The 14,453-nt window shown below is 39.1% G+C and overlaps 1 protein-coding gene across 1 annotated transcript in view; it reads right to left on the bottom strand.

Annotated features, from left to right (window-relative positions):
• Positions 1 to 14,453, bottom strand: part of ACSL1 (acyl-CoA synthetase long chain family member 1) — a 40,956-nt gene that overhangs the window by 14,584 nt on the left and 11,919 nt on the right. Inside the window, exons 3-9 of the mRNA XM_086612375.1 lie at positions 10,173 to 10,287; positions 9,758 to 9,822; positions 7,993 to 8,094; positions 4,055 to 4,154; positions 3,709 to 3,887; positions 807 to 839; positions 576 to 627 (exon numbers count right to left, since the gene is read on the bottom strand). Coding sequence (XP_086468501.1) covers positions 576 to 627; positions 807 to 839; positions 3,709 to 3,887; positions 4,055 to 4,154; positions 7,993 to 8,094; positions 9,758 to 9,822; positions 10,173 to 10,287 — 646 coding nt within the window. The remainder of the gene's footprint in view (positions 1 to 575; positions 628 to 806; positions 840 to 3,708; positions 3,888 to 4,054; positions 4,155 to 7,992; positions 8,095 to 9,757; positions 9,823 to 10,172; positions 10,288 to 14,453) is intronic.

Genomic DNA, 14,453 nt, shown 5'->3' with positions numbered 1-14,453 from the left:
CTTTAAAGATGTAGCTTGTCGTACTCTTCCCTTTTGCTCCCTGCCAGTGTTGAATATTAATTCATAAGCGTCAAGCAGGTCACATCTAGACAGTAGTCTTTGTTTTGGTCTTACAGCAAGGTTGCATACAGCTAAGGAACAAGTTTTGCTAATCATAGAATAGATGGGGTTGGAAGGGACCTTAAAGATCATCTAGTTCCAACCCCCCTGCCATGGGCAGGGAAACCCTCCACTACACCAGGTTGCCAGGTTTTGCTAGTACAGTACAAAAAGAGACTATGGAAGAATTTAAAGTCTGAAGTCTGATGCAGAGTCCTTATTATAACGGAAACACAGGTTCAGTACTTATTTCCAAGCCCAAAAATGTAACACCTCCACCTCCCAATACTACAACTCTGTATTGATCAATTGAGGGAGGGGGGAAATCAAAGGAAGCCTTACCGTAAACCTTCCCCACCTACTACTTGCCAAAAACATGCAGCAGCAGCAGGGGAGAGTCTTGAAAAAAAGTAGGACTTCTGAATTAATTTTGCACATACAGGATAATAAATTCTGCATAATGTAATGAGGTGTACCTGTCGTTCCACTGGTGAAACAGATGATTGCTAGATCTTCTGGCTTTGGAGGCTATGAGAGTTAAGAAAGTATTAGTATTGTTAAGATAGCAAGGAAAAAGATTTTCTTGGACAAAACATTGAAATACTAGTGTTACTTTTGAGCTATGGGAGACAGGGAGATTTGCTAGTTTGATCTACAGAATGCTATTCACCTTCAGATTAAGTAACGTGAACTAATTTCACACTTACCATAGGTTTTTGCCTGTGTGCTCTTCCCAGCTCCTACAGAAAGGAGAGAAAGGGCAGAGAGACAGTTTAGACATGGGCATGTAACCTTTTTTGCTTTAAATTTACCAGATAAATATTACCAAACACCATAATATTCCATTATTTAGACTGTCTGTTAAGGGATTTTAACTTACCAAAGGGTATCAAAGGCTTTAAAGGATGTTTTAAAGATACATAGAATGACTGCCATGTTCTACAAATACAAAAGTGATAACTGATCTAAAACGCATAGGTTTTTTTTCCAGCTAGAAAACCAGAAGTCACTCACTAGAGAAGCTCAAGGTTAAGCAGTGTTATGACAAGCCACAGAAGGCGATCCATCCTATACCTCATGCAGAAGACATGTGCCACTGACAACCATTGACTAGATGAAGCAAGAGTCATCTCGGGGAGCATCTCGCACCAACATCACTGCTTGTGAGAAGGAAGACTGAGTTTCCCCATGAAGGGTCATTGGTGGTTTGTACTCCTTTTATACTTAAGAGTGAAGAGCACAAGATTGTCTCCTCCAGAAGCTCTTCTCCTTCCCTGTCTCTCCTTACTCAGGCCTGACCATTAATGATGCCATAGTTCTTTAGGCAGAAGGGAATGGATATCAAGAAGATCCTTTTATCATCCAGGATATAGTGATTAAGAGGAAAGATCTGAAAGCTGATGTTCAGTATCTATGAGCTTTAAAGTTCCAAATCAAGACTTACTACTGTCATGCCTATTTAAGACTAGAAACAATACTAGCTTAAGGACTCACACAAATTAAAATGGATCTTTTGTTAAGTATAGCTTTGGAAGCACTCTTTGAGGGCAGACACATCAACTTCATCATTGCCTTTACATTCCAAGTATACAACAGCAATATGCATTCCTTCACTAGCCCTAGACTTCCTTTAGTATGATGTACCTCTTAGTTTACCCAAAGAGGTTTAAGAAAAAAGGAACATCCAGAAAGACAGTTAACATTCCCATACCTGTAAGTTCCTCCTTTTGAAACAGTGCCATTATGCAAAAATTTGCTATTACGACAACACACCTGTCTACTCAAAACAACAGCATCTGCATTTCAAGTACCACCAGAAGCTCAATACCTCCCTACAGCCTGTTTCGAGTAAGATCTGGTATTTACTGAACATACAGCTAAGATCTCCTAGAACAGAACTCCAATGTCTCTTCCAGCTCAAGAGCCATTTATTCACAGCTACTCAGGTCTTAAGTAACCACAATATTTATATACTGGGCATCAAAACCCAAGCTTATGGCATCCAGGAGATACACAGACGAATTAGTCACACAACCTATAAACCACAGCTGAGCAATAAGCTCAAGCCAAAAATCCAGAAAACAAGTACTTAAAGCTAGAAATAGTTACTCTGTTCTAATCTAAGCTCCTAAATAGTTCATAGTTGCCTTTCAGGAGACACTAAAAGCTTCCACCTCTAGGAAAAAAAAAAAAATCCTGCTCACTGAAACAGTATTAGAAATATTTAAATTTGCCTAATTTCTGAGAATAGAATCATAGAATCATAGAATCTATGATAGAATAGATAGATAGAATAGATAGAATAATCTATCATAGAATAGACGAGGAGGTTCTTAGAACACCTATTACTGCATTAATCCAAACATCAAGTGTTGCTAAATAAGAGCGACAAGTACTACTGGCAGTCACTACTTAAGCATCTAAACGTCTAACTTAAAGATAACATTCACCACCTGGTTTTGTTTTTCTGTAGCTAGAAGGATCCAGTGGAAAGCATCCTCCCCTGCCAAAAACTGCAGTTCAATTCAAGGAAAGAAGCTGATTTTAGTGTACCAACTTGCAGTTGGGCCAATATTTTTCCAAGTTTAACCCAACCCTTTTGCCAGTGGGCTACAGCACTGTGTAAATCACTTACTCTGCATAAAGTTTTTAGCCTCATTTCAACTTGGCAGTCTTGCTGAGGCTAGATAGCTACGATACAGTTAATCGCCTTTTAAAAGACATGCTGGCATTTTTGTACCTTTACCAGAAGGTGGCCCTGTTAACATAGCAGTTAAGGCTGCTGTGAAAACATGTTCGGGGAAATTAAGTATTTCACACCAGTTACTGACACCTGCACAAGACAAGCACACTTATTTGGAGATACGCAAGTCTTAGTGAGCCAAGCCTTTACCAGAACTCCAGCTGGAATCAGGCTAAACCCGGTTTCATAATCTCACAGTAAAAATGTACTTTACGCAATTTGATCCTGGGACAGAGTTCTCCAACTAGTGACTGAGGTTATGAAATAAACTTGCATGAGAGATCTATGCAGACAAAATAACTACAAGCAAAACCAAGATTTGAACATTAGATGGCTAAGCCAAATGGTTTCTACTTCCAAATCCTGGAAGTCTCATTCCCCTACATTACCATAAGCTTACCCTGGAAGAGTTTACTGACATTTTCCTCCTTCCCCAGAAAACATTTTGTAGATTCAGTGTATAGGGGAAGATGCCATTTTTCACAAGACCAAAACCCACACAGGCTCTTTTTGAAACAAGTACTTCTGAAGTATTGGTCACAGTATATAACTATCATGTTACTGCTTCACATGGGCAAGCCCTAACACTCAGATCCAATGTTCGGTCTGGACTATGTTAACAAGCTTTCCTTCCATCATCTTGGCATATACACTTTTACATTTTGTGCATTGTGAAATAGTACTAGCAAGTCGCTTTCTTTTTTTAAAAAAATATTTTTTTTTAATTCAATCCAAGAGATAGTTAAGTATTTTGAGACTAATCCACCACATTTTGTTCACAGTCCTAAAATCTGTTCAACAGACACTGTCTTCTTCATCCACAAGTAAATGGGATGAAAGCAGTAAAGTAGGTTAAGCATGCTTACCTCTATTTCTCTCATGCTGAAGACTTCCACCCCACACTTTTTGCCACGTTCCACAAGATCCATGCCAAAAGACTCCATGATAACAATGGTGTTGAGTACTGGAGTTTCCCCCTTTTCCACACTGGTTAGCAGAAGTTTGGCCTTGTCAGGTTTGTCACAGAAAACCAATGACAACTCAGCTGATGAAAGAGAATGACATTATCGATATGACACATTGAGTTTAGACTAGATGCATCCATACTTCAGAATGCAGTAATGGAAGACTCTTCTGAAGAAGGCTACAGTTCTGCCCTCAGTCAGCTCTGCCATCACACATTCAGTTGCTGAACTACTCAAAGCGTCCTACCTTTGTTCACAATGTACGTAATTGCTTCCGTTCCCAGTGTATCATAGAGTGGCACCACCACCATGGAGAATGCATAGCATCCCTGTTCAATGATAACCCACTGCACAAAAAACAAGAGATGCAAGTCACTATGTGTTTGCTTATCATAACAGACCTCCAAGAAAGACTCATATTTGGATTCTAACAAGGAAGCTAATAGGACAGAGCTCATTTGGACAAGCCTTTCTGGGGAAAAAAAAAAAAAAGTAGGAGTTTGTATCATTTGTTTACTTTGAAGACTTACTACATTTTTATCTGTGGAAGGAGGAAAGAAAAAATAAACAAGAAGCCGCCATGGGAAAGAATCCAATCCAACAAAATTCAGCTCTTCCTCTAAGAGTAATCTTAAGTACTTTTGAAAAACAGTTAACATTAACTGTCTCCTTAGTTTATGTATTAACAGAAAGAGACTTTGAATAAGAGTACAATATTTTTTCTTGGTTTTAAGCCCTCAATATTCTATATTACCATGGCATATGAATCAGTGAAGGACTTGCTCATGTCTTGACACAGAATTTACATACACGCAATATTCTTACCTCTACATTATCTGCATCTCATTTGATGGCCAGAGATGCAACATATGCAGTTAAACTAGAAGTCCTTTGGAAAGCCAGTCCCAAAAAGTTTTTCAGCATTTCTCAAGACTAACCACTCTTCTTTAAAGGAATCTAATCTGAAGACTTCTATAAAAAATGCAATTGCATCCCTGAAAGCTGCAATAAGGATTTGCCTGCTAGCAAGTGCAGTACTCAATAAACATAATGGATTTTGCAGGCTTATTATGCGTGATGCAAGATGACAATGCTTTACAGCAAGCCTGATTACATTCAAAGCAGCATCAAGGTAAAAAAAAAAAAAACAGTCAAGCAATTCTTTTTCTGGATAGTAGCTATTTGGTATAGTTTGTAAACAACTAACTACACCAAAATACAGGGTCGCATGTGACTCCTGAAATGGGAGCCTCCAGACACAAGAAGGCGGCAGTGGAACTGGAACATTTCAGTTTTTCCCATCAAAGAAGAATGACAAAAATTCTCAGACATGGCACTTTTAGTCAGTTCCAGCTACAGGAACAAAACAACATGCGTCTTTAAAAGTTATCAGAACTTACCAGTTATCAACAAGGACTGCATTAACAAGGGTGCTTGTTTCTCTTCCCCATCCCCAAACTTTGTCACACTTTCCAGTGTTTTTGCAGGACACTAGCCAGTTACCTCACCCCGTATGATGACAAGTTTAAACATCATTCAGCTGGTTAGCTCATATAATATCTAATACAGAGGCTATGTTAACAAAGTTGCTAAATCTCAGATTTACAAACTGTTCATTATGGGTAAGTTTCCTAAAGTTCTCTACTGATTGAGACAGCCTTAAATGCAGGGATTTTTTCTGAAAGCGTTTATGCAACAGGTTAAGTTGTACACCTCTTGTCCAAAAAGACTTCTTATAAAACTAGTAAAAGGTCAGCTAACAGGCAACTAGATCTTCATGCAGACATTAGACATAGTGATAAGTCTAAGCAGGCACACCTACACCAGCCATGAAAGGGTCCACTGAATATATCTTCCTGGATTGCATCCACTAGTACATGTAACAGGGAGGCAGATGTTCAGCATCCTGAAGTTTAGTAGTTATTTTAATCAGGTGGGGGTCTACTACAGTAGACTTCAGAAGCTGCACACAGTGATAAAAGCTTCCTATTGCAGTTTGCAACAACTCTTGCACACCATCATTCTCAATACAACAACTAGCATCTTTATTTTCTGGACTACCAAGACATTCTTCTTCCATTTTAGCTTCTAAAGTTAAGAGTATTTAAATACAAATATCAAACCTTGATGCTTGAGTTCTCTCTTAAAGCTCAAGCAAGTAACTAGTACCGAATAGGACAGCTGTTTGAAAGTTTCAATTTGTTTTCTGACATAGCTCTTATCTTCTATTAAGGGACACTGTATATTTCACTGTCCTGTTATCTCAATTCAAAACACAACTTTGCTGCAGAAGAGATAATTTCTTTTCCAGTTACTCAAAGAGATAGTAATATTTTTATTTATAAATCCAAGTTATTTTTTTTTTAGTGAACATTTAAGCAAGTAACATGCTAGGATTTTCCCCATTAGGGGGTTTCCCCAGTAGCTGTTTCCCCTAAACTGAAAAATGTGAATCATTTCACACAAAAAAAAACACTTCACATAATCTCCTGTCTGGATTAGTGATGATGTTGGGGATGTCACAACATCCATCCAGTGGTTTGCAATCAGGGAAAGTCCCAGATTTAAAATTGCGGGTTTAAACAAGTCTTTCCAGCTCATTCCTGACCCAACCCAAAGCCCACTGGAGCAATGCTGCTCAGGCATGTTTTGTCTCTGTGATCCAAGAGCAGACGACACTATCGTGCTCTCCTTCAGAAAATCCACTGACACAGCAATCAAAGACTTTGCACCCAAAGGCCTACAGAGAAACGGTTCCAACTGGCACAATACTAACATCTGGCTCCCTTTTTTACTTCCAGTTCAGGATGTTATAAGCACAGGAGACTGATCTGAAGGGTCTGTAACACCATAGCATTTAACAGCTTCCTAGTTGGAGACATCTCAGACTTTTTTTTATTACAGAAATAAAACTGTAACTGTTAGAACCAGAATAACAGCAGGAAAATCCAAGCAGCCAGCTACTGCAGGTTTAAGAGTCTGGAAAAAGTGTTTTTCTTCATCTGCACAAGACTAGAGTTAGGGGAGGATGGTTTTATGGTGAAGGTTGGGAGAGGAGGAAGGGGGTCAAGCTCAGTTACCACACAGCTTACATTTTAATGACAGCAAGGAAGACTCAGTGACAAACTGAAATCAGAAGAGATCAAACAGCAAGCTGTTGTCCAGCACAACCAAAACACTGATACAAGTTCTAACTCTGTCAACACTGTAGATGGCTCCAGTTAATGACATCCAGCTCGGAGTGTTTAATCAAGAGAGACAGTGTATTTTTGACAAAACTTAAGAACCAGTTTCCTGTCTTAATACAGGTTTGATTGAACTAGCTTAATGCAGAAAGTAAGAGCTCAAGCTATTAAGCACATTAAACATAGGTTAGAGAAATTAGTCCTATTAAATGGATTTAATAAACAAGTCTAGAAAATATTTACTGAATATTTAATTATATTTTTAGAAACGGCAACCTAGAAGCACTTCTGGTTAAAATGGATAGACACTAGCTAATCAATCTAAATATCCCTGTAGTTGTCTCAGGTTAGTTGGGCGATCTTTAATTACATCACTTTCTTTAGTCTTTCTGCCCCTTTATTAAACTTCAATTAATTTTATATTTTTGTCTTCATGAGCAGTTCTCTCTCCCTGAATCTTTGTGCCCAGAGCCTCTGGCAGAGATAGAACTATTGCCCTTAGCCACCTTCTATTTGTCCAAATAGTTAATTGCTAAGTGTTTCTTTGGGTTTCAAAGGGTTTAAATACCTCCTTGTAACTTCCAAGCGCTTTCAATTACCTTGTACTCCAATGTCACTTTTTAAGAGAAAGCAAATGGTGATTACATTCAATAAGTACCACACTAGCTTCCCATTAAACAAGCTTCCTCTATAAACTGGAAAGAGGAGAAGAGAACGAGTTAAGTTCTTCTGGATATCCTGATTCTCTTCCTGCTCTCCAGCCCTCCGCATTCAGCTCTGGGAGCAAAAAACACAATAAGACACTAACAGTTGTGTCAATTACCAGTTTTGGTTCTTAGCTAAAGATGGCATGTCTATGGCTTGTTGAGTCTACAATTTCCCAACACCAAATGTACTCTCAGTAAGGAATCTCAGCACACTGCCAAAAAGCAACAGATAAAAGAGTGGGCCACTTCAATAACAGCTAGACCACCAATACACACACTGTCAATTAAATTACCTCGGGCCTGTTTTGTGAAAAGATTCCTATATATTGAACATGAGATGGTTTGAAGCCTCGGTGGAGTAATGCAGAGCCCACACACTCAGCTCTGTCTGAAACCTGGAGGGGCAAAAAAGAGAAAGAAGACAAAAAAATGAAAGCAAGCTCATCAGTATACCCCCCTCAAGATTATTTTACCTTAAGTCTTACAAAAAGGCCAATAGAATCATAGAATGGTTAGGGTTGGAAGGGACCTTAAAGATCATCTAGTCCCAAACCCCCCTGCCATGGGCAGGGAAATCCTCCACTACACCAGGTTGCCCAAAGCCTCATCCATCCTGGCCTTGAACACTTCCAGGGATGGGGCATCCACAACTTCTCTGGGCAACTTGTTCCAGTGCCTCACCACCCTCAATGTAAAAATTTCTTCCTTATATCTAATCTAAATCTGCCCTCTTTCAGTTTAAATCCATTGCCCCTTGTCCTATCACTACACGCCCTTGTAAAAAGTCCCTCTCCAGCTTTCCTGTAGGCCCCCTTTAGGTACTGGAAAGCTGCTATAAGATCACCTCTTCTCCAGGCTGAACAGCCCCAACTCTCTCAGCCCGTCAATAACGAGTATGAAGTAGACAGAAGTTAATCTAGGCTATTTGGGATGTCCTTTATGACTTTGATAACCTAAACACTATAGTACCATTACACTGCACCAATTGTAGATACTACACTTGCACTCAATATGCAATAGAACAGCCACTTACTCTAGCTGGACTCGAAAGTGTTAAGTGTAAGTTTAAATGGTAAGCTCACATACACAGAAAAGGCTGTTTTGCTTTACCTGTATTAAACCCCAGAAGTGACCTTGGAATGATTCAGCGTTATATTTCTGCTCAATCACAAGCACTATGTATGTCATCCTTCTGCTTCACTCAGTGCCTACGGGAATATTATTTCTCCCTTCAAGAAGTGGGAGAATAAGGAAGTAAAACCCAGCTAGTTCTATAAATGAAGCTTGGGAAGGCAATTTTCTAAATTCTTTCCATACAGCACATGACCTGAATCCAGGTTAGTCACATGACTGAAATAACAAAGCTTTATTAAAGAGAGGTTGCACCTAACAAGTGCCCAGCAAAATCACCTTGGAACAAGTGATGTCTGCTACATATAAAAGGTGTTTAATGACCTTAACAGTACGCAATAGGCAAGGTGAAGACAATAACTGATTAAATCAGGAATGACCTAAAAGTGCACAGCTGTTAAAGATTTACATAGAGATATTTTCAGCAATCATGAAGGAGCATGCTACTAGTTAGAAGCATACCCGTTAACACTCTATACAACCATCATTCAGCACTATGGAGACAAGAAGCACATGTAACATCTGTAGATAGGACTTCTCCTAGTGTAAAATCAGCCCCTCAGAAGCAACCACCTAAAGTAGTAGTATGAGTCCCTGTACACTACTTCAAAGCTGCAGCCCTTCAGCAGGAGTCTCCAAGTCCTAAACAATTCAGCGACAATTCAGCTGCCAAGATAACCTCAAAAAAATCTGAAATAAAACCATTAATAAACCAGGTAAGCGCAGGAGATACTCTTTTCACCCCTTCGCACATATTTGAGGCCGTTCCTTTAAGCTAATAGGAACTAGAACCTTTCTGCAATATTCTGCCACTACTTTAAAACATCTATAAATAATTAAGATTTGTTATATCGCATTACTGGATGTTGTATCAATGGTCTCAGCAAGCAAAAGCAGGTCTAACACTAAGTTAGAGAGACTACTTACCTCTTTATAGGAGATCCACTCATATGGCTGGTTTGGTTTTCTAACACCTAGACATGGACCGTTATCTAAAAATGATAATCAAAAGTTACTCAAAATTTAACCCCTGACTCCTCTGTCCTGACACCACAGTAATTACACTCTCGGTGTTAAGCCTCTAGATTCTTTGCAGACACCCTCAGAAGACACACTGTTTTGGTGGGTTTTTTTAGAGGGGAAGGTAGGAAGGGAAGCTCGGGAAGAACAACTCTGCTTCACAAAAGGTCACAGTTAAATTTGCCTCCAAGAAAGCTTACATCCAAAACATTTATCATATTGCTAGGTAGGCATCCTCTATTCCCCAACTGCATTTCAAAAGAGCTCAGACCTTTAGTTCTTGACATATTGTTAAAAAAATTACCTTTAATGTTAGACTTACTTGATACTTGCACACCTCTTTGGAAAATATCATAAGCTGTTCTCACATCATCATAGTAGTAAATCATCGGTTCATCGCTGTTAAGAAGAGAGGACCTTCGAGCATGCTCACTACCCTAAGAAAACCAATTGGAAAGGTTAGACACACTTGCTGGTTATAAACAGGAATTTCCTGAAGGAATAAGAACACCTCATCCGTTAAGTTTTGTTACGAGCCTTGGCAAATTCTGCTTGAGAGAACTTCAGTTCTTTTCACCACCAGGAGAGGGATCTGCAAGGTTTCCCAGGACCTTCTGTAATGAGTCAGACTGCTCCCTGCATTACTAAAAATGTCACAGAGTCTTATTCCTCAGCTACCTATGGTAGCACAGAACAAATAAGACTAATAAAATGCCCTTTGACACTCCTTACTAGACACAGCATTTTTCTTAAGAAATGTTTTACTCTATTATTGCAGTATACAGCATAATTACATCAAGCTTTCTAAATCACTCCAGCCTCAGAGCTCTCTAAATACAATCTTAATGCTGAGTTTTCTAGTTAAGATTACAAAATATAATCACACTTCAAACTGTGGATTCAAAACCTAAATTATTTTAAGGGTGGTCAACAACACCCTAAACAAGTGTTCTCATATGTAAAATACTCTGCACCAGATAAAAATTGAGTCTTTTAATCCAATTTAAAGTTCCACCTTACAAAAAAGGTTTCCTCCTGATCTAGTTAGAGGCAGTCAAGACAATACTACCTTGAGATTAAAATCGCCATTTTTCAGCAGGTGAACATTTACACAGGCTACAATTGAAGCCAATACAATAATTTAGTAGTTCATAGTTTTAACATAACCTTTTTTTGGAGTGACTGATTAAATCATCTCATTTAATATCAATCAAGTTTCACAAATTGCAGTTATGCAAGTACTATTGGGCCACATTTATTAGTGCTGCTATGATGACAGACACCTACGAGCAAGTACTTAGCAGGAAGAGCCTAGCTGGTTAAACAGAGGGTCTTGGGTAAACATTGCATAAGATTTTCTCTCTGTCAGTGGTTGTAGTTAACTCCTGGCTCTTTCACAAAGTCAAATCCTGGGCTAACTATATCTGTGCCTGAATTGTGCCATCATTCACAACGGCAAAAACCTATTTATACGCAAGCATAGGCTCTTCACCACCATCGGTTTATTTTCCTGTTTTCAAAGTACCCTGGAAGACCAGCGAGCATCTGTTCATGTATAAGCTAGATAAACAGATTTATCTGCAGAAGAAAGATGTCATATTGCCTATGTCCACAGAAATGAGCTAGCACAGTAAAGGCACAGCAGAGAAGAAAAAAAAAAAAACAAAACATTTTAACACTAAAACAAGTCTAACAAGTCTAACTTGCTTTAGCAAAACGCTATGCGTAATGCAGTGCTTGCCACTCCTTTGACAGTAAGCAGAAACATACAACATGAACATGACCCAGAACAAGTTAATGACTGGCTTACCTCTAAAAATTCATAATATTAGAAATTCAAGAGCATACTTGCACTCAGACCAACATCTACTCTATGGGAAAGGAACAGATCACTAGTACATGTCTCTGCCTGGAAAGAAAAGCAAGACTGCTTGGTTTATTGCACTGGTTTCACGGATCTTGGATAACCAAGTTCGGCTTCTAGATTTTCCCAGTCTTATCCCCTCTGGAGCTAATCTGAGGAAGATCACACAATGTAGTTTGTAACCACAGTCATAGGTAATGTCAACAAGTGCAATGTATCAGTACTACGTTTCATGTGCTATAATTTCTGCACCAGCTGAAACACAATATGCTAAGCCATTCCTTGGCAACAGTCAAGAAATATTTGTTTTCTCCTCATCTGAGCTACTCCTGCTTTGTTTACATGCCTTATTACTCAGCGCCACAAAAGCTGTTTTTGCAGGGCCTGAGGCACTAACCAAATTTGAGGGTGAGACTTAACAGACAGACAGCACACTGCTTAGATATAAGACTGACTGCGTGGTCCTTCTGAAAAAAAAAAAAAACACAAAACCAGAAACTCTGACAGGCTACTATTGAAAAGACCCCATCAGTTCTCATGTGTTTTCAGTAAAGGGAAACATAACCAACTTATGGTTCTGCTTACTTTATTCTTTTTCCCAAAGTAAAGTGAAATTAACTAAATTTCAACAGCCCTAGAGTAACAGTTTTGCTGAAAAACACTCAGCTCCTTGTGTCAATACTATCAGGAGTTCAATATTATTCTTCAGGGATGCAGTGAAATACACCTGGATATGCTGCAGATCATTTAGACCTTACCTTATGCTCCTGATTTGAACTCATCTGCTAGGCAATACTATGGTATTGGTCTACACTTTGCTTGAGAATATCAAGAGCTACTATTTTAAGAGCCTGTTTAAAGGGTCCTTTATCCAGAATATTTGTGCAATATCAGGGAAAGTTCTGTTCACAGCAAGCTTTTCTAAAAAAAAAGAAAAATCACTGATCATTACAACCATCAAACATCTGAATCTCAGGACTGCAATGTTCGGGTGATTTCACACAAGTTATTTGAACGGGACCTAACAGATCTGTCCAGTGCAAAGGTGAGCACTCAAAAGGGTTGTCAGTTTTACCAAAGTGTTCTCAAGGAGCCAGGCAATAAAGTCTTATTAATGTGAGAATAACCTCTGATGACTCATGTAAGGCAGACCTTGCAGCAGCTCCAGGAGTTGTAGGAAATTGACCCTTCACACAGCAAGTGTTGGACATCAAGTAAAACCTTGGCATCGGATCAGAATAGCAGCAGCTGAAGGAAACAGATTTATTCTACAACAGAGGCGTATATTACTCTATCAATGCCTATTGGGGTCACATAACGAGATAGCTGCTTCTGTTCAAGTCAAGGGTTTGCTTCTTGTTGACACAGGCTCCTTAGGATTAGTAGTAATGTCAAAACACACTGATGGCTCCACCGTGCCTCAGAGGCAAGAGACCCAATTTCCATCTTCCTGAGAGGGAAAGTACACCAGTAAGTGATGCTTAGGTCACCAACATGCATATTCTGAGCAGTAAGAAGTATAAACTAGAGTTTTCGAATCAGCCATATAATTTCAAGCATACTAATCCTTAGGTAAGCATACAACAGCTAAAATTGGTCACTTAATAGGGAGACAAGCACATGTCTAATCAAGCGATTCTTGAAAGACAAGGCAAGCTAGAGTTCCAGTAACATATCAGGAGAATGTTTTAAAAGTTTTCATGAGTTGAATACCTCTCTCCATATTCTAATATATTTAGATATCAGGAAGAATTTCTTTACAGAGAGGGTTGTGAAGTATTGGAACAGGCTGCCCAGGGAGGTGGTGGAGTCCCCATCCCTGGAGGTGTTTAAAAAACGTGTAGATTTGGTGTTGAGCAACATGGTTCAGGGACCCTGACAGTGCAGGGTGAATGGTTGGACTCGATGATCTTAAAGGTCTCTTCCAACCAGATGATTCTTTGATTCTATGAATGTCTCTTCTGAAGGGAAGAAAAAAGCCAGTCACAAATCCAAACTCTTACTACTAGAAAATACTGACATCCTAGTGTTTATTTATATCCTATGCTTCTACACGCTTTCACAGAACTTGAGCCAAATAGAAGTATTTGGGTTTCTAAAGCAAGATTTAACATATTTGACAGTCATACACCTGCACTAAAATCAACAGACAAAATTGTTCAGCTATTGGTCACCAACAGAAAGAGCAAGCAGATAGATCCAGATGTGCCTACAACTACAAACACTAAGGGTGCACAAGCTTTGCAAAAACACAGGACTAATGCCTTATTTCTACCATTACTGTGGCAGTGAATTTCTTAACGATATAGTGATGACTGAGTGTAGCATGAGTCTCAGCAATGCAGTCCTCACACTAGTCAGACTTTATTTAGAAGTACTTATCATTAATCTTGTCTCCCCTCCTACTAACAAGGGATTCAACTGGATCTTGAAAGATTTTCACCTATACCTTTGACAAGTTCACCTGAAAAGAGATCAGATTGGGAGCTCTGGAGACAAGAGGGTTTCTTTCAGTGAAATGTAACTGTAGCATGGGTACATTAAAGATCATACTCCACATCTTTTAATTGTGGCATCTACTCGAGAAGACCTGATACTTTCAGTAATTCTTTGTACTGATACTCAACTAGGCATGAAATCTTTATGCTCACTCAGTGATGGTTAAAATAGGTCACTGGGTGCTGGCCTACCAAATCAAAGCTTTCCAGAGATGGGAAGTGACCTGGAACAGCAGTAAAT

This window comes from Tauraco erythrolophus, chromosome 5 (assembly GCF_009769465.1).
Source record: "Tauraco erythrolophus isolate bTauEry1 chromosome 5, bTauEry1.pri, whole genome shotgun sequence".
In the NCBI taxonomy this organism is placed as follows: domain Eukaryota; kingdom Metazoa; phylum Chordata; class Aves; order Musophagiformes; family Musophagidae; genus Tauraco; species Tauraco erythrolophus.
This window is presented reverse-complemented; position numbering and strand designations above follow the sequence as displayed.